Here is a 21,945-nt window from a genome sequence, read left to right as displayed (position 1 = left end):
TCCAACCTACTGGTTGTAAAAAAGGTGTTTAGCATTGGGCCTGTAACTTGAATGAAAGATGAAGTCCTTTAATTATACCATGCAAATTTTATTTCTCGAAGCATAACTTACTGTAAATCTCAAGGCCTTCTCCCAATTAGACAAGCTACCCCTATTCCATGATTTCTTATGCCAAGTTGTCATGAAAAAGAGAGAAGTCTAGCCAATCTGCATGACACTTTTAATGTTAGAAATCTTTTTTGCGCTATTAGCTTTTGATTCTCCCTCTTTTTTAAAAACATTTGTGTATTTGTGTACAGTACTCTCTTCTTTCTACATCTTCATCAGCCATGGACTCATCATTTACATAATAGGGCTTACCCATGGCCTGATGATAGTTTTGCCTTTTTGTGTCTTCTCATTATGCTTACCCTTCCTTCCAGGAGATTGATGGTCTCCTAGAGAATAACCAGCAGCTCATTATTCAATTAATACTATTAATTGCACCTGGTCAAAAGTGCCTTCCCTGTTCTCTGCTATGCTACCCTCCGTTGTCCTCCACCCCCATGTTGGTGAGCACTTTACTGTCTGCATCCTATACCTCCAAGAAGATACTAAACTCACTTACCAAATATGTTATGACAATTACAGAGAGAACAAAAAAAAAAAGGGGGGGGGGGGCTTTGGAGAGGTACCTGTGCACAAACTCCACTGTTAAAAATTTGTCTAACAAATATAAGGAAAATATGGTTAATCCACAATAGATTTTAATAGAAGTGCCTCAGCACTAATCGTTTGCGTGGAGGTGCTCCTATGAAAGTCCGTTTTAGACACGGCAGAAAAAGAGAATTTACTCTCTTTTGTTTGGGGGCACACTTGTTATGCAAAACTTAACGTTTTATTACAATTATTTAAAATTGACATGAGACAATCATCCCAAGACACACGAACAACACCTATACACACTGCACATCTAGTTGAATAGAAAAATATATTATTTACAAAATAAGGAATGAATCACAATAGTTAATAATAGATTCCTCATCTACTGAAAAAGATTAACATTCAGAAATTGTCACAATAGACTTTTATACAGTATACTTTTTTGGCAGGAAGATAAGTAGCAATATGTAAGCATACATTTTCTTCGTACACTGTTGGTTTTCGAGAGGACTGCAAAATATTCTTAATATCCTAAAATTAATGGGTATATAGTTATATACAGTATGAAGATAAGTAAAAGTCTACAGTATGTGTGGGAGCACTCTTTATGAATTGTAGTATAGGATACTCCTAGATTAAATATAATGACCATTTATGTTTGTTAATCTTTTCAGTAGATGAGGAATCTATTATCAACTATTGTGATTAATTCCTTATTTTGTAAATAATATATTTTTGTTTTCAACCAAATATATAGGCCCTTATACAGATCTGATTGCAGTACAAATATGTTCTCAAAATGGGCAGAACCACGTGCACTGTAGGTGGGGCAGATGTAACATGTGCAGAGAAAGTTACATTTGGGTTAGGTGTGTTGAAACTGAAACTTGCAGTGTCATAATAATGCAGCCAGTATTTACCCTGCACAGAAACAAAATAACTCACACAAATCTAACTCTCTCTATACATGTTACATCTGCCCCACCTGCAGTGCACATTGTTTTGCCCATTTTGAGAACAAATTTGTACGCGATCAGATATGAATAATGGCCATAATCAGGGGTTAAAGTGAGGGGGAATGGGGTGGAACTGAGTTCCACCACCTCTAATGGTGATGGTGAACATTTTTACACCCACATTGGCCACATCCACAGAAAAGCATTCTAGTTTGCAGGGGGATGCCATAAACTCTACCACTGGCCCTGTCTCTGCCTAATGGGGGGATGGGAGAGTTGGTAATTAGGTGGCATAGAGAAATGAGTTCCCCCCACCTTTGCATGACCACTTTAAGCCCTGGCCATAATGACATCAAGCAGTTGCATGATACTTCGTGCTCTGAACTGGCTCAACTTCACTTATATTTTCAGAAACGGGAAATTCCATGGGTGCAAAAAGGCAGGAAACTTTTAGCACTCCTATCCTCTCAGGACTTCCTCTTCAGCATCTCCATAGTATGTCTGAAATTGCTGATTTTTCGCAATATAATTAACAAGTGTATAGTACCTATTGAGATAATCCTACTCGTAGGATGAAATTTCTCAGGGGTGCCGGCTTGCTGACCCTTTCTGCCATGCTTCATGCACGGTGCCCCGCATTGTATTTTCTCTACTATCTGGGTCAGTGTGTTTGATTTTTTTAAATATTTACTGTGGATGTCAATATGCATTATTTTTTTTCTGTTGGGGCCAGTGTGTTTTATTGTTTTTACAGTTTCACATTGTGTTGTTACTGTGGGTGACAGTGTGTTGGGTTTTTTTTTTTCTGTGAGGCCTGTGTTTTTGTTTTTTCCTATGGGGGTCAGTGCGTTTTGTTGTTTTATTTTGGAGGGGTTTGTTTTGAAATGCAATGTAATGAATACAAATAATACACATCCTAACCGGTTAGTTTATTCAGACCTCTCAAATCTCTTTGATCCCCACATCTGTCATTCTTGCATTTAAAGTTGATTTCTTGAAAAAAACAGTCAGAAAGTTTCAAGTGGGAGTGGGCCAAGAAGCTGCCTTGCGGTGGGTACAATTCTAAAATGGTGACCCTAACACCATCAAAGTGACAAGATGCAAACAGAAAGAGAAGAGTGTTCCCTCTTCTGGCACTGCAATAGAGTAATTCGTCCCTCCAACAAGGGATATGGTCCTCTTCTCCGAATGTGTAACAGCACAAGGGTGTGATAAATACCATACGTCCCTTATTTTGAGACTACGATCCTCTTCTCCGCCTCTATGTACAAACATTAATTCCACAAAAGAGGGATTCCCCGTATCTCCATTTAGGACGATCCCACTCAGTAATTCGTGGTGTAAAAGTGGGTCCCCAAAAGAAATAAAATTGCATATAGTGTAGCAAAATTTATATCAACATATGGGTGAAACAGAAATCACAACAAAAGGATAGGTAAATGGATGAGTAGCCTGTTACCCTAGATGGTGGAGAACATGGAACAAATCCAGTCCTCAAACTCGCAAGGTCATACGGAGTGAGTTCCATAAGGTATCCGGACCGTAGCAGGAATCCTCTACAGTACGCCCATGTCCGGCACTGACGTCATATTTCCGGTCAGCGGCTTGTGGCTTCCGGTGGGACGCTGCATTGGATGGAATCGATTCCCGGAGCATGTCTGTGTTATTTCAGGAAGTGTGGCTGCCCCACTTCTTGCTGGCATTCCTCAATTAGCACAGGCATAGAATTGGTCCATATGGTTATCACATATACATAAATATGGTCTGAAAAATAAAAAGCATCCCACAATTAATGCCCCCCCCCCAATTTTAACGCCACCCTGGTATTGACGCCAACCCGAAGCATGGTGAGTGCAGCGGTACACGTCCTCCGACCTTTTCATACCCCTACTATCCACGTCGGCGTGTAGTTGAGAATAGAAAGTGTGGCGAGTGCAGCGAGCCACCGAGCCCGAAGCATGGCGAGCGGACGCAGATACCTTCACAGGTATCCGCGTCCCCTCGTGGGCTTCACAGGTATCCGCGTCCCCTCGTGGGCTGCGCTCGCCATGCTTTGGGCTTGGTGGCTCGCTGCTCTCGCCACACTTTCTATTCTCAACTCCACGCCGACGTGGATAGTGGGGGTATGAAAAGGTCGGAGGACGCGTACCGCCGCCCCTCGCGGGCTCGCTGCGCTCGCCATGCTTCAGGTTGGTGTCAATACAGGGGTGGCGTTAAAATGGGGGGTGGGGCATTAACCATACTTTTTACACATATTCAATGTGAAATGGGCCATATTGGCCCATTTCTCATTGTCACCTATGTAAAATCGGGTTGATCGCATCGCGGGCCATTGTAATGGCCCGCGATCAACCCGATTTTCACTTAAAAATTAATTTAACATTGTTCCCTATGGGAACATCGCATTGATTGCGTCGGTCGCATCGTGGCCCCTTATTAGGGGCCGCGATGGACGCGATTAACGTCATTTTCACTTTTACTGGCAATTGAGCCAGTTAAAAACAGAAAATCGGGTCTATCGCGTCCATCGCATGCCTTAAGTACCTTAACTTAAGGCATGCGATGTACCACGACGGGCGCCGTGCTAGGAAACAAGTACCGTTAAATCTTAATATATTGATTATATTGTTCCATACAGGTATAGCGATGTTTATTAATCCCATATTTTTTTATGTTGATTCCACTTAAATTTGATTTGGTGCCGCTCATGTGTGGTCACTTTTCATTCCCAATCTGCCCCTACTGTACATCCCTCTTTCAAATGGACACAGGGCCCATATCCCAGCAGTAAAGTGATAGAAGAGTTGATGGTAATTTGTCCCGTCAACTAGGCATCAATGGTGTGTGATGGACACAGAAAAATTACTATTATTGCTTATAATTATATAGATGTCCTAATATGGACGATACTAAAAACTGTCACAGGCAAGGATATAGCTGGTATGCATCATCTTCTTTTAAAACTTGTCACAGACCAAAATATATTCAGTAATCAATCATACAAAATATTCTTTGCCAAGACTTTAAAGCTTTTTCATCTATTGTATAATTACTGTTGGATAATTTATTATCTAAATGCGAACACGATCCATTGCAGGGGAATCATTTAGGAGGGTAATGTTTCTGATTATGCTTAATCCCCAAAATTGCAATTGCCAGAAACTATGTTGAACAGGAAGAAATTTGTGGTGCTCTTTCCAGTGCTGTAGTGTTAACATTGGCAATCTGGGAGGTCTTCTACTCCCATACCCCATGGAAGCTAAAGAACTCTACATTGAGCCTTAGATATGTGTCTGGTACAAGCTATATTGAATGTAGATGTAATTGGAGCCATCGTCACATGTCTGTTACCATGGACAATTCTGAGCAGAATCCGCTGGTCAAGATTAGTAAGTAGCCGTGGTCGACCACTGGGGTCATTCTGAACCATTCGGATAGGGCAGAATTCGGACCCAGTCCGATGGTTCATAGACTGTGCAAATGCACGTTTTTTTGTGTGCATGTACAAGTCCACTATGCGAATGGCCATGGCGATTTACAATGTCACTGGGCTGTTCACACAGGACATTGTAGGCAGGGGCGTCGGGTGACGGCCCAAGTGCCTCCCATGGGAACGCCCAGTGTTATATATTTGAATAAATGGAGGAGAGAAAACAGACGCCTAATAGTGTATTATTAAAAAACACCACTAAATGAATAATTCCTAAATATGCTATGCGTACCAAATTTAGCTAGTGTTAAAATACTTATCTTAGGCACAAGCATTAGCTTATATAATTTTTTTTATATTTATTAGTATACAAGGTAAATCTATAAAAAGAAGATAAGGCTGGGTTAACATAAAATATGAAATATTGTGAAAAATAGGAAAACATTTAAAAATTACAAAATAAGATAAAAAAATGTAGAAAAAATCAAGAAGAGTATAAATATATGCCAATGAAATGAAGCTGAGAGTCTTTGATTCCCAAAAGTATATTTAACTTAAAAGTTATTCTGTCCTTCCCAAAATGGGATATATAGCAGCAATAAAGTCCTAGTCCAGGTACTATATAGCTAATAGGATTGCAGGGGGACCCAACGCATTTCGGTCCTATGTGGACTTCTTCAAGGGGAGCAGGGGCATGTGTTGTTATTTGACACAGTTAGAGGAGCCAGCCAGATTGTGTATCTGTATCTTGTTCTGTGCGGCGGAGCACCCGGGCGCTGACATTTGGTAGTGAGCGTGCCGGCTACTCGTGAGATATATATATATATATATATATATATACACTTGTTTCTTGCGGCCTGGCACTCTCCTAAATGATGCAGCAGGCCCCGGTGCCCTCCCAGACAGATGTAGATAGGTGGGCAATGATGGGCGGCACTCAGAGGTAACTTTCAAAGATTTAATCAGGTGCGGCAAAAGACCTTTTGCCGCACCTGATTAAATCTTTGAAAGTTACCTCCGAGTGCCGCCCATCATTGCCAACCTATATATGTGTGTGTGTGTGTGTCAACAATTCAGTCCGGCACTCTCCTTAATCTTGTTATAGTACCTGGGTGCCCTCAAAAGCAAATTTGTAGAAGGATACCTGCAGAAGCAGAAAGTGGCACTCCTCAGGACTTTGTGAAATTTGTTTATTGTGGAATAAACCGACGTTTCGGGGTCATAGTGAACCCCTTTTTCAAGGTGTACAAACGTTCGTACACCTTGAAAATGCTCTCTCAAAGTCCCAAAAACAGGAGACCAGGGAGTTTTTGCAGCATAATAGGGATATTTTCTCTGACCTTCCAGGATCTACTGTTGTAATTCAGCATGACTGGACACCATGTCAAGGTAAACGTTAAGCAGTACAGAATACCTGAGGCCCAGAGACAAGTTGTCTCTGAAGAGATTAAAAGAATGTTAGCTTTGGGGTTATTGAGTAGTCTAAGAGTGAGTGGTCCAACCCCATAGTATTAGTCCCAAAGCCAAATGGGACTTGACAGTTCTGTAATGACTTCCGCAAGCTGAATGAACTCTCTGAATGTGATTCCTACCCAATGCTTAGAGTTCATGAGTTGATTGAAAGGTTAGGGCCATCGAGGTACATTACCACTCTAGACCTCACCAAAGGCTACTGGCAAATTCCCTTGTCAGAGGGGGCGAAGGAGAAAACTGCCTTCTCTACCCCAGATGACCTCTTTCAGTATGTAAAGAGATTTAATGGCTGGAAACACACAAGGGGGGTTCTAGGAGGTGAAACTGAGCTCCTTGGTGGTTCTGTATTTATGAAGTTAATGATTAGCTCTCTCTTTCTCTCTCTATTTTTCCTTATTCTAGTGCAGCGGTTCTCAAACTGCGGGTCCTGACCTTCTCAGCATGGGGTCGCGACTCCATGATGCTGACCATCAGGCTGATGACTTTTCTAATCTCAGTCAGTGATTCAAGGAGTCTGAAAAATCTGTTGAATTGTCTGTTATTTTAGACTCCTCCCATCATTTTGTGCCTCCACAATGCTGCCATGTATGTGCTGTCTGCTGACTACACATGTGATGTGATGGGTTATGGTATATTAGACTCCTCCCATCACTCTGTACCTCCACAGTGCTGCCATGTATGTGCTGTCTGCTGACTACACATGTGATGTGATGACCTTCTGCAGTAACTTGCTGGGGTCCTGTAATTTTTTTTTTGTCTGATGGGGTCCCAGAGCAAAATAGTTTGAGGACCCCCATTCTATTGTACTACGGATCCTAACTGAAACAAATGGTTTTGTGTTTTTATTTCCCTATCAGGGTATCAGCAGTCTCTTCAGCTCTCTGAAGGTGGTGCGGCTCCTGAGATTGGGTCGAGTAGCCAGGAAGTTGGACCATTACCTAGAATACGGTGCTGCAGTACTGGTTCTCCTGGTCTGTGTGTTTGGACTTGTTGCCCACTGGCTAGCCTGCATCTGGTACAGCATTGGAGACTATGAGGTTATTGACGAAGTGACCAACACAATCAAGAAAGACAGTTGGCTTTATCAGTTAGGGTTAAGCATTGGAACTCCTTACCGATATAATGCCTCTGGCTCAGGGGTGTGGGAAGGTGGACCCAGTAAAGACTCTCTGTACATATCATCCCTCTACTTTACCATGACAAGCCTTACAACTATTGGATTTGGAAACATCGCTCCAACAACAGATGGAGAAAAGATTTTTTCTGTTGCAATGATGATGGTTGGCTGTAAGTACATTATTTTATTTTATCTATCGGTCATGTACATGAAATTATGTAAATCACTTGAATTGCCTGTATGTCCTCAGCATGGTGAGCTTTGTAAGGGTAAGGGGCAGATTACTGAAGTGCGAGTCATCAAAACCCTATCATCACCGGCTTTGACCAATAGCTTTGTTAGAGCAATAGAAAGAAATGTGATTTTTATTGGTGGAAGGAGATATTGCCAGCTGCAGTATCTTGTACAGGGCAAAGACCTGCTTTGCTGGCAGTCAGGATGTATGAATATACAGGTACAACAACTATTATCCAGCACCTTTTTTAATCCAGACACATCATGTGCCAGGGGTAAGTTACACTGTAGGAGGCTGCAAGGGGGTGGGGTCAGGCTGTGGGATGTTCAGGTCCTGCTGTGGGGTGTGTGGGGGGGGGGGGGGGGGTTAGGCTGCAGGAGGGCTCGTGTAGACCGCAAGAGGGCTTAGTTAGACTGTGAGAGAATAAAGTTTATGTATTTTAAACTGTATCAATGTAGGTATGTGCATATTTCCGTTATCTTGTGTTTTATTTTAGCATAGTATTGTATTTTTATTGGTAAATAGTAGAATTCCTTACTATTCATACATCATTTATGTATTACCTGCTTCTATAGTATGCAAGTGATATTAGAGAGGAGCGCATTCAGTTTGGGTCAATCCGAAAACACCTGAACTTGTGCATCAGGTCGGCCTGCAAAGTTTGATTCTCCTACAGGGGCAGGTGTAACTAAGCCTTGGAGAGTGATAAAATGGAGAAAGATAACTTACCAGCCAATTAGCTTTTGTCTGTTATTTTTCAAACACAGTCAGTGGCAGTTTGGATTGTATATATATAAAGCTCTGTTTCTTGACCAGGTTATATTTCATCTTGGAGATTGTAGGACGAGGGTGCGGGCTGCCATCAGGATACATTATGAGGAAAGCGCTTTGTAGCATATAGGTGGAGTAGACAGGAAGGGTGACTACAGACCTCCTTGTCAGTGTGTGTATGTTGGTCAGATATACTAGCTACAACTGCAATCCAGTGCACTGCAGACAGAATATTAGTGAGCTTGCAATTGTTTTTCACAAACATAGGTATCTACTCTGCAGTTTGTATTGTATGTTTTGCGGGGGGGGGTTAGCTGTCTAAAAAAATACACCCTATTACATTTCGCCCATTGTGTCTGCTGACCAGAATTGCAAATCCAGCAAATCCTTGTGTGACCCCCAGCAGTGTAGAATACAGGTTGCCTCATACTGCAGTATATGTCTTCTTATCTCAGCTGCTAGTCTGTGTGAGCTGTGGAATGCTTTATTAGTAATCTTTTGTTAAACACACAAATGGACAATTGAAGTTTTAAAAATCCATTTTTTGTTTTTAACAAAAGATGATCATTAAAGTAATAATTCACACATTTGCATAGGTATCACAATTATCCTACTGTATATATTATGTTGAGTGAGAAGAACAGAAATAAAACAGCTGATGTTGATAAGCCCATTTGTGGAACTATACACGCCCTTTGGGTGGGGCTAGACAGACCCTCTGGGTGGAGCATGACACCCATGTCATTAGCACGCCACATTTCTCACGGTGCGTTCTACAAACTATAATTTCACTGAAACTAGTTTTCATAAGTAGACAAATATGAATTTATTTTATATAGTACATAACTGCATCTGTTTATTCAATTGCAAAATTTATACTGTTTCTGTGGAGCTCACAAAAACCATCCTTGATGTAAATCATAGTTTATCCTTTTACATTGTTTACCAATCTGATAGAGCCTCTGCTTCCATTTGCTTAGTAATTCATTATTTTATTAATGTGCTAAATCTTGATTCATCCAGTTATTATGATAAACGATTTAATCAGATGAAACGTTCTACTAATGTTTTATTGATCTAAGAAGCAGTGAAAAAAAAAAAACTTGAGTCATTTTCCTGCATGATTTCAATTAGGTGCATTTAAAATACACTTTGGAATTAATCATGTGTAATCGATGTTGATTGCTTGGATTTAAGCAGACTAGACTAAAAATGCATCATCACATCAGAGATCCAAACAGGGTATTCTAAAATGCTCAAACACAATAGAATGTTTTATCTTTTAAGTGTACGGTTTGTACGCTAATGTCTTGGAATGTGGGCCTAATTCATACTTGTACGCTAATGCGAACTCTGAATCGGGTCCAGTCAGTGGCGTGACAATAGCCTCGTAGACCCCATGGTGTGGGGGAAGGCGCTGAGTAAGTGTGGGTGCCAGAGCCATAAAGAAACCTTTAAAGCATATAGAGGTGAGTTATTGTCTAAAAGGGATTGCTGAGATTTTTGCTGTCGTATTGCACTGAAAAATTAAAGTGGGAGAAGAGAGACTGTCCCCCAAATAAGAAACCTTTATGTGAAAATAGGGGTCATTTTTGAGGTTAGTATCTGCACATAAAGGATGAGGTGTAATCCGGAATTTATGAGCCTATGAAGGGGAGAAAGTGTTCCTACTGGTTAAAGAAACGTTTGATGTGAACATAGGGTGTTTCAAACAGGTTAGTGACTAGTGAAGCCGAATTGAAGCCAGAAGAACTTCATTCAGCCATATTCAATGCGGCCGGCAAGGGGGTTAAACGGCGGGGACCACCGAAAACAAGGCATCGTCACCATTTAACCACCGCGATGGCCTCTCGCCCTATTCTATGTTCCACTGTCAGAGGACGGCGAGGATTCCCCCAGAGCCTGCTGTATTTATCTGCGAGTCTTGCTGTTTTAGACAATATTAAATGATCTGTATACTGTTGTTGCTTATATCCTTTATATGTCTACATTCATAATGGTATTTAGACCTTCGTTTACCAAGTTGTAACCTAGGCAATAAACACACGGTCTTGATAACCTAATCTAGATTCTATACAGCCATTACGTTTCCTGATGTAGATCTGAGTATATATAGTAGAATATATTCCTTATCACAGCTCCCTTCTTCCCACCCAGAAGGCAAGTGTATGAGATAAGCTTATATTTAGATATGCGGTTGACAGTCCTGTCTGTTAGAAGATCTTTGTCCCATGCGCCATGCTGGAAATGCTGATCATGTCATACTTTTCACTTTCTGAACCCTTCAGTCAAACAAATTCCTGGGAGTCCCGTAGGGTCGAAACAGATATTTTTGGTAAATTAAGTGTAACGGAAAGCCTCTAAGTTCCAAACCTACCAATTGCAGATGAGCCTGGGGATGGAGAGCTGTTAAATAAAATATTCTAGTCTAAATATAGGAAGAATGACATTAAAGACAACTGACAGTGTTTAGAAATATAATGTAGATGACTGAATGTGCCCGTCTCACTTACAGGCTCAGTGATACATTTATTATGGCATCCAGTATTTGCTCAACTTATTATAACGTGCTGTCAGTCAAAGGCAGCCGACTTCATGCAGCTTTAGAGATTGTATCGTTTCGGGGTTGGGGCAGGGCAGCCATCAGGGGGGACTCCAGTCTCCCAGACAAAAAGGGGACCAGGACTAGAGCCTATACATTTAAATTGGTCATAAACAAAGTTCACATTCAGCGGCGTAACTATTACATCTGCGCCCCCTTGCCAAAAATGTTTGCAGCGCCCCCACCCACAAGCAGAGTTAACCCCTACCCAACCCTGCCTTACCCCTCCGCATCATGCCGCATCCCCTCCGGTCTTTTTTGCGGTCCCGTTGCTCCTCGATCTCCTTCTAATGAAAACTGACCCTCACAAAATGGCTGCGCTTAATAGCATCCTCAAAAACAGTCTGCTGTATGGGAGCAGCCATTTTTTGAGAGTCTGTTTTCATTAGCAGCAAGTTGGAGCCAGGCGGCAGCGGCGTAACAATTTCCCCGCAGACCCCTGGCCCCCACACTTTCTCAGCACCTCCCAGCCACCACGGGGTCTGCTGGGCTATTGTTATACCACTGTTCACATTTCCCTTGAAGCAATGTAGAGATTGAGTAGTGCGGCCAGTGCTGCAGACACCGGAGGTCTCAACTGGCACACTTTGTGTTCAAGAAAGGGGAGGGGGGGGCTGTGCCTATTTTGTCAGTCCATGGCCCCGCAATTTCTGGTGGCATTCCTAGGTTGGGGAGTACCTATGTTGGCATTTGAGTATAATATATTAATAGCCATGAGTTTATGTCCCCTAATGTACGTAACAAGTTAGAAATGGTAAGTTATCTCCTAATTATTATTAGTCAGAAGTTGAAGTGAAGGCAAGTATCTGAGGGTTCAGCTGTTTCATTTCCAGAAAATCTTCAGATCACTAATGGAGAGTAGAATATTGAGCCATTTGTGTTTCATTGTCACAAGCAATAGATGTACAGTATATGATGAAATAACTGTGCCAAGATCTAAACCAAAATATGAAAGATAATTGCATAGAAATAAAGTGTAACAGGGTTGACTTCAGGGGGTGAATTGGCAACAAATGACACATGGGGGATCCCCCATGGGTGGTCTATGGTGATAGAGGGAGACTGATTGGTGGTATGTTAAGGGGTAGTGGGCAGCATTTTGGTTTAGATGTGGCAGTGGGAAGGTGGCAGGCTGGCATGTGGTCATGTAAGGGAGACACTTTTTGGAAAGACACAACTGTGTCCAATACCAATCCAAGCCCTTTTCTCAGACCTCACCTCCGTGAGGACTGTTTACAAAAATTTTCAAGGATGGTTTTTCATAACTAATCTGCCCTTGGTGGACTTAAGCCCCATACACACTTGCAAAATTGGGAACATTATTGCTCAGAAAGGGCCTTCTGAGTGATATTATCAACAATATCCCCAAGTGTGTACACTCAATATCGTTAACGATGGATGTCCTCGTTAATGACTGCAGAATGACCGATGCTCCCAAGTTTGCTCGGCAAGTTTGCATGCCGATATCGGTGTCGGCAGGGATCAGCTAATGTGTATGGGGCTTAAGATCATAAATACATTAATTAGGCCAATTTGTAAGTGTAATATATTTCCATCTGTAAGAGTCAGAGACCTTCTACTGTAGGTCAGCTTCACTTGGTTTTTAAACAGGAACGCCAGCATATACTGCAGCTGTTCTGACACAGGTAATATTACAACTTTTCCTTTTGCCAGAAACTATATTTCCTAGTAATTGCATGTCTACATAACCGTATTTCTAGTATCAGGTGCATCTACATAATCTGGCTGGTTGAACTGAAATAGTGGATATATTTAAGTGTTGTAGAGAAATCATTCTTCACTCTTCAGTGACCTGAGAAAGTTTTATTGATTTAATTAATACTTTGTTCAACTACTACTAATACCACCACCGCCACCATGAGCACCACAGTAATAGCTGCCCTCACAAGTGTAAAGCATGTTGACGTTTTTGCTGTGTCGTCCTATTGCCCCCCCCTATTATCTGTCCTATTGCCCATCAACCAATAGTGGTCTAAAAATCGACTGTTGACCCAATGACCCATACTCAACTGTGACGGTCAGTTCTTTGGGCAACAAACACCAATGATATTTATAGCAACAAATGTAATATCTCCAACACTTTTGCGCACCAAACCCTCACATGTGCATAGAGAAAGAATGAATATTTGTCCAATCAGTTTGTCTGCGGACTCAATTGAAATATGATTTATATATAATGTATCCTACATTTATATCTCTGTGTGTATATAGCACAATAATAGCTCGCACAACACTTAGATTCCAATAGTGTCCGTGCCAGGTTTTGTATACTCATATATTTGCCCTATTATACTGTGTCCCTATTAGGAAGAAACCAGCACTGGACCATTCAATACTTTGCAAGTAAAAAGCTTTATATCCAACTCAGGGAAATGCTTCAATTGGCATCAGTCCGGCTTATCACAGCATATAGTCACTTGTATGGAACATTAGTCCCCACCCTCTGGCATACACATATATACGTTACTGTGAGATGAATTTCAAGCCAGGATCTGTACTCCCCGACGGACCGTTTCGGTGCCTTGAGCACCTTCTTCAAAGGAAGTGAGCTTATTAGTGAAATAAACTTGATTCTTTATTTAAGCATCATTCTAGGTTTCGGTCTGTTGCCAGACCGTCATCAGGAAGCATTCCTGATGATGGTCTGGCAACAGACCGAAACGTAGAATGATGCTTAAATAAAGAATCACCTTTATTTCACTAAAGACCTGGAGTGCCGCTTCATATTTCTTCCAAACCTACTTATTTGCAGTAGAGGGCACTGGGCAATTTACCTACATTTGGCGGGAGTGCCGGATTTACATCCAAATATATATATATACATACTGTGTGTATGTGTGTGTGTGTATGTATATATATATATATATATATATATATATACTGTGTATATATACTGTGTGTATGTGTATATATATATATATACTGTGTGTGTGTGATATATATATATATATATATATAATGTATATATACTGTATATAATATATTATATAGTTCATGTTATAGAGAAGGAACTAAGAAGGCTTTCATCAAAGGTGAAAAATGTGTAAAAATAATAATATAATTATTTATTTATTGACTAATAAATAATACCTATGTCTGAGAGGCTCGATAACTCTAAGAATAGCACTGGGAGCAAGTTTAGCCCAGTAACCGGGGATGATGCTGGAGATATATATATATATATATATATATATATATATATATGTGTGTTCCCGCATTACACCAAAGATGTAAGACATCTGTAGCACCGCCATGGGCCCAAGAAGGGGTCCAGACACTACAAAGTCGGGCAGTCAAGAAAATATGGTAACGTTCCATAACACAGAGGTGATCGAGGACATTTATTGGGTTCAGATTAGTTTCACGGTCACTTAGACCCCCAATCCCGGGGGTTGTTAACCCAGCCATTCCCATGAATCATGCTTATATAAGAACATTATCCTGACCAAAATACAGTGTTGCTTATTCATTATTATCAGCAGAATTATTATTATAGCTTATATTATATATTATAGTATAAATCCATTTGTTTATTTCTTACAGATTTTCTAAGAGGTATCAAATATTTAGCTGACTCATAGACCAATGATGAATAATAGAAGGGTCATCAGTAGCAGAACTGCCGCTGAGCGCTGCCTGCACGTTTATACAGCTCTATGCAATATACCGTACATTGAATGCAGTCCAACCTCTGCATTAACCATCTGTTTCAGAGGCTAAACAGCCATCTGTCAATGGTTTTATGGGATTGTCGGTTCTATTAAATACATCTCACTTCAAAATGACATTATAGGCTTCCACTTGTTTTCAGAGTACCATTTATTTTTCTTGTTGGCTTCTAGGTAAATATGGTACATGTCTTTTTTTAAATGCTATTACATAGTGTTACACAGTTTAATTCAATTGATTACATGAGATGGGCTTGTACAGTAAATTACACAAAGTGTACACTCCCGCTGAGGCACTCGCTGCCCAAATGACGGGCAGGTGGCGTTCCGACGCGCCTACCCAGGGTTTCATTGGCCTACCCACAGAAATGGTGGGTGCACGCATAGAAAAGCTGGGTGGGCGATCAGAATGCAGGCATGCCCCTGCTAAAATACAGTTTTATTGAGCCTCAACAGTGGCTTGCTTTATGATGAAAGTGAAGGTACTTTTCCTGGAATGTCCGGGACACTCCCAAAATCTCAGTTGGCGTATTTTCGGATGTCCAGAAATGTAGGCAAGTCTCCGAGAACCCACTACCCCGGTCACCGACTGCTGTACCAGTACCAGGTTATTGGAGAGGAAGTGACCAATGCAGGGAGATGTGGTATGAGAGCTGATGGGTGCCGGCAGCAGACAGGTGGGTGTGGTCAAGCATCGCCCCCTCCCAGCAGTGTGTGTGTCTGAGGAGAGTGGCTGCTACTGTAGCAGTCACTGCTCTCTCCCCAAGCCTGGGTATAGAGTACCTGCCCCCCCCCCCCCCCTTGTCTCTGCACCACTGCCCCCCCCCACACACACACACACATATACACACATTGCCGGAGGAAGTGGGCAGCTGATGATTCAATTTGTGTTGAACTATAAAGCCGACCCCACTTTACAAAATCAGTAATTGCAGTATTATGCAAAGAGGTACAATCAGGGGCGGATTGGGGAATAAAAGTGGCCCTGGAAAATATCTGGAAGTGGCCTCATGTGGGCGGTAGCAAATCATTAATGGGCGGAGCCAGCATAACATGGAACCCATGGGGCAGCCCGGCGCCCCCGCCTTTCTCCACCCCCCCCCCCCCAGAACCGAAAGTTTGCCATGGGTGCACACACCCTACGTCTGCATTTGCGCAGAAACGCAACATCGGTCCTCCGTGCGAAAGAACGGAGGATCGAACAAATGTGAATAACCCCCTTTATCCCCAACCAGGGATATTTGGACAAATATATATATATGACTGGCTTTGGATTCACAAACGTAGAATCACGAGGCGGCACTTTTGAAAAAAAAATTATTAAATCGCAGCATACAGAAAATAGGTGAAAAACTCAGGTCATAGCTATTCTATTTCCTGCATGCTGCGATTGAATTCATTTTTTTCAAAAAAATCCAGAGAGTGCGCCTCGTGATTCCACGTTTTTGAATCCAAAGCCAGTACTATTAACCCTTTAGGAAGGCACCCTGGTGGCTGTTAATTTCATCCAAAGTGCCAGACAACTCCATATATATATATATAAAATGCCTAGTTACCGACAGTAGTAGCGCAACTTATACGTAACCCCCACACCAGTTGCCAACAGTAGTATTGCTGCTTATACGTAACCCCCACACCAGTTGCCGACAGTAGTAGCGCTGCTTATACGTAACCCCCACACCAGTTGCCGACAGTAGTAGCGCTGCTTATACGTAACCCCTACACCAGATGCCGACAGTAGTAGCACTGCTTATACGTAACCCCTACATCAGATGCCGACAGTAGTAGCGCTGCTTATACGTAACACCCACACCAGTTGCCAACAGGAGTAGAGCTGCTTATACGTAACCCCCACACCAATTGCCGACAGGAGTAGCGCTGCTTATATGTAACCCCCACACCAGTTACTGACAGGAGTAGCGCTGCTTATGCGTAACCCCCACACCAGTTGCCGACAGGAGTAGCGCTGCTTATACGTAACCCCCACACCAGCTGCCAACAGGAGAAGTGCTGCTTATACATAACCCCCACACCAGATCCTGACAGGAGTAGCGCTGCTTATATGTAACGCCCACACCATTTGCCGACAGGAGTAGCGCTGCTTATACGTAACCCCCACGCCATTTGCCGACAGGAGTAGCGCTGCTTATGTGTAACGCCCACACCAGTTGCCAACAGGAGTAGCACTGCTTATACGTAACCCCCACACCAATTGCCGACAGGAGTAGCGCTGCTTATACGTAACCCCCACACCAGTTGCCGACAGTAGTAGTGCTGCTTATATGTAGTGCCCACACCAGTTGCCGACAGAAGTATCGCTGCTTATGAGTAACACCCACACCAGTTACCGACAGGAGTAGCACTGCTTATATATAACGCCCACACCAATTGCCGACAGGAGTAGTGCTGCTTATATATAACGCCCACACCAATTGCCGACAGTAGTATCGCTGCTTATACGTAACCCCCACACCAGTTGCCGACAGGAGTAGCGCTGCTTATGCGTAACACCCACACCAGTTGCTGACAGGAGTAGCGCTGCTTATGTGTAACGCCCACACCAATTGCCGACAGGAGTAGCGCTGCTTATACTTAACCCCCACACCAGCTGCCGACAGGAGTAGCGCTGCTTATGCGTAACGCCCACACCAATTGCCGACAGGAGTAGCACTGCTTATATATAACGCCCACACCAATTGCCGACAGGAGTAGCGATGCTTATGTGTAACGTCCACACCAGCTGCCGACAGGAGTAGCGCTGCTTATGTGTAACGTCCACACCAGCTGCCGACAGGAGTAGCGCTGCTTATATATAATGCCCACGCCATTTGCCGACAGGAGTAGCGCTGCTTATGCTTAACACCCACACCAATTAACGACAGGAGTAGCGCTGCTTATATATAACACCCACACCAATTGCCGACAGTAGTATCGCTGCTTATGCGTAACACCCACACCAATTGCCGACAGGAGTAGTGCTGCTTATATATAACGCCCACACCAATTGCCGACAGTAGTATCGCTGCTTATACGTAACCCCCACACCAGTTGCCGACAGGAGTAGCGCTGCTTATACGTAACCCCCACACCAATTGCCGACAGTAGTAGCGCAACTTATACTTAACCCCCACACCAATTGCCGACAGGAGTAGCGCTGCTTATATGTAACCCCCACACCAGCTGCCGACAGTATTAGCGCTGCTTATGCGTAACCCCCACACCAGTTGCCGACAGGAGTAGCGCTGCTTGTGCATAACGCCCACACCAATTGCCGACAGTAGTAGCGCTGCTTATACGTAACCCCCACACCAATTGCCGACAGGAGTAGCGCTGCTTATGCGTAACGCCCACACCAATTGTCGACAGGAGTAGCACTGCTTATATGTAACCCCCACACCAGTTACTGACAGTAGTAGCGCTGCTTATGCGTAACGCCAACATCAATTGCCGACAGGAGTAGCGCTGCTTATGCGTAACGCCCACACCAATTGCCGACAGGAGTAACGCTGCTTATATGTAACCCCACACCAGTTGCCGAAAGGAGTAGCGCCGCTTATGCGTAACGCCCACACCAATTGCCGACAGGAGTAGCGCTGCTTATACGTAACACCCACACCAGTTGCCGACAGGAGTAGCGCTGCTTATATATAACGCCCACACCAGTTGCTGACGGTAGTAGCATGCCTGCCTGTACATATGCCGACAACAGTTGCTGACAGTAGTTGTGCTTCCTGTACATATGCCCACACCAGTTGCTGTCACTAGTAGTACTGCCTGTACATATGCCCACACCAGTACCAGGCGCCTGATTATTCCTAGTGAATAACTTCTTTTTCCCGCTGGCGGTAGTAGCGCTGCCTGTACATATGCCGACACCAGTTGAGCTTCCTGTACATATGCCGACACCAGTTGCATTACAATCACATGTTACTCACCTAGTTCAGGTGGCAGGCAGCTCATTCTCTCCTGACCTGTTGCCTTTTCCATCAGTCAGTCATTCTTCCATTTTTCCATCAGTCAGTCAGTCAGTCTTCCATCATCAGCCAGCTCCCTTGTAGCCCTGTTAGCTCCGCCCCCTCCGACCGAAGCCCCGCCCCTTTTCGGTCCCGGCCGCGGCTCCCCTCATAATCTGACTAGGGGGCTGAAGGGGTGAGTGCACTGCTCGGGACGGGGGGGGGGGGGGGGGGTGCTGATCGAGGCGAGAGGGTGAGTGCGCTGCTCGGGGCGGGAGGGGGGAGTGCATTCATGCTTGTGCGGAAGGGGGGAGTGTCCTGCTTGGGGAGTATTCTGTAGGTCCTGGCATGTGTCCCTTGGTGCACACCTCCCCAGGGCCTGTCTAATGTACTATATGGAGAGGAGGAGGCGGGGCAGCGGTGCGAGAGGAGGACAGTGGGCAGGCGGAGGCTGAGCTACATCCAGCAGCGGCGAATCAATGCTTATGAATAATACATGGAGAGGGGACGGCCCGGCCAGGGAATGACTCGGGGAGAGTAGGTGAATTATTTTCTGTATTTCATTTTCGGCCTCACTGGCCTCGGCCTCCCGGGAAACCTCCCGGTGGATATAATGGCCAATCCGCCCCTGGGTACAATGGGCCCGTTATGCAATTGTAGCACTATGCTCGGTACTTGTGTAGTTTCATGGCGACCATTACGTAGTTAGCGTAGCGCCCCTGTCAGAATTAGCATGTGTGTTCCCACGGCCAGCGTGGTCAGCAGCCCTGTCAGTATCAGCGTGGTGTTCTCGCCTGTTCCCGGTTACACTACTCGCACCACACTTGGGGCTGGCGTGGATAGTGTGGGTTTGAAATGGAGGCATTTGCCAGTATGTAACATGGAGCACTGGCAAATGTGTCCTTTATTGTGTATGACTCACACTTGCGCACCGCACCCCCCCCCCCTTTGTGCAGGAGACGCACACGCTACCGAACCCCTAACCCTGTCAGTTTCCCTGAAGCAGACAAAGGCAGGGTTGCCGTACCCTGCCGCAAGAATTACTGAGACGCACAAGCGTCGTGCATCTCAGACAGATGGATCGCCTCTCCGTCTGCGCCCGCATTATCCCCTATTCGCTGGCGTCCACCAGCGCAGGGGATCTGGCGGTTACTAGCACTGTGTGAGAGGCGCTCACTAGGCTTGCCAGGGACAGCTGCAGCTTGCGTGGACAGTACACTGACTACGCAGGGCTGCCACAGGGACACTATGCTGACTAAGCTAGGCAGCCGTTGGGCTACGCTGACAACGTAGCGTAAGGTGCTGCTGTGAAACTATACAAGTACCCTATGCTCTTTTTCGTATGGACTGTTCTGTGTTCTAATCTTTGTTTTGCATTGGATAAAGTGCACCTGCCAGCCGTGAACTAGTATAAGAATCTTGTCCTTTTGTGGAGTAGAAATGGCTGTGTGCCCCACAGCAATGAAGACTTCCCCTCCTCCCTAATGCACTTTCTACACAATGAAATCTAATGTTTTACCCTGGCCCTTAAGTTTCTAGGAATAAACTTAGGTTTAGTAAATCATTGTCCTTGGTGATACTCTAGAAGCAGTTTTTTGAAGACACATGGTACTACCAAAAATAGATCTCGCCCTTCTTGATACCAAATGAATGATATACTGTATATCCTTTCAAACAGGGCAGTATCAGGGAGATATTTGTCCTAGTGCCTGCTCCACCGCAACCAGTGACCCCCCCAACTGATACAAATGCATATGCTGCACCAAAAGTTGTACGCAGGGCCGGCGCTACCCACTCAGCAGCTCCTGCAAAGCAGGGAGGTGCCATGCTGAAAAGGGGCGCTGTCTCCCTCCCTGCTCTGCTAAAGCTGCCTCAGCCCTCACTGTCATTGCCTACTACAATAGCAGTGTGCGATGCGATGTGCGCTCTCGTGGGCATACATGCAGCACATACTTTTTGTATTGCTTTCGGATCGCATCACACAAACATTGCATGCATGCCGGGCAATGCGATCTAGCCCATAACGTATGCGATTCTCGCAACGTGTATGGGCACCTTTAGTGCCTGCAACATTTTGCGGACACAGCACTGAGATGGTGTATGCCTACATGTACATGCACCCGAGATCCTCCATAGGATCGCATGTTGCATACGCTCCCACAATCGGGCTGCAGCTTGTTGCAATGGCAATGTGAAAGGGCGCAAAATGTATGGTTTGCAGGAGGGCGCCGGACACCCTAGCACCGGCCCTGGTTGTACGGTATGCAGTCACAGAAAAGGTCAACATGGAGAAAGGTTGGCATGAATGTTATTGAAAGAAAACTTACTTGTTCATACTTTACCATCCCAGCGGGCATAGAGGGATATATTCAGAGAAGTTATATAGTATGTTCAACTATGCCTGCAGTGGAGTGTCTAGAAAGGATTCAGGGTGGGGCTCCTGGGTTCAGATGGGCCCCGCACTATACACCCTGCACCCAGGGGTGGATTGGGAACGAAATCCGGGAAGGGGGGGGTTTGTTGTGCAGACGTACAGCCCGGGGGGGGGGGGGGGGGGTGTGTGGTGCTAATGCTACAGCCCGAGGGGGGTGGGGGTTACAAAGGTGGAATAGCTACTCACCAAGTTCATCAGGTTTGTCCGCCGCACCGCCACGCTTCCGGCCACTCGCTAACGTCCCACAGCGGCCGCAGCCTGGTTACAAAGTGCAGCACAGCCCAAAACAAATATGGCCGCCGCATATAAAATATGCATATATGCGGCACCCATATTTGTTTTGGGCTATGCTGCCGTTTGTGACAGGCTGCGGCCTCTTGCATATATAGGATGACGCCAGCCCTGGAAGCACGGTCGGTGGCCCAGCCAGAGGGAAATCTGGACCGGCCCACCGGGAAATGGCCCGGTTTCCCGGTGGGCCAATCCGCCTCTGCCTGCACCTACAGTATATATAATATTCCCATACGCCATTGTCCTGCATCTGTGCTGCAAAATTCACTGGGGAAATGACACAACGGCCATTTTTGTGGAGATTTGCTCATGTGTAGTAAGAAGGCTACGAGAACATGGCCTGGACACAAGC

General features: G+C 44.5%; 1 protein-coding gene across 7 annotated transcripts in view; it reads left to right on the top strand.

Annotated features, from left to right (window-relative positions):
• KCNH5 (potassium voltage-gated channel subfamily H member 5) overlaps positions 1–21,945 on the top strand; it is a 523,150-nt gene that overhangs the window by 321,391 nt on the left and 179,814 nt on the right. For all 7 annotated transcript variants that reach the window (XM_083167681.1, XM_083167680.1, XM_083167679.1 and 4 more), the window contains one exon: positions 7,359–7,788. In XM_083167681.1, coding sequence (XP_083023807.1) covers positions 7,359–7,788 — 430 coding nt within the window. The remainder of the gene's footprint in view (positions 1–7,358; positions 7,789–21,945) is intronic.

Source organism: Crinia signifera, chromosome 12, assembly GCF_055691185.1.
Source record: "Crinia signifera chromosome 12, ASM5569118v1, whole genome shotgun sequence".
Lineage (NCBI taxonomy): Eukaryota > Metazoa > Chordata > Amphibia > Anura > Myobatrachidae > Crinia > Crinia signifera.
This window is presented reverse-complemented; position numbering and strand designations above follow the sequence as displayed.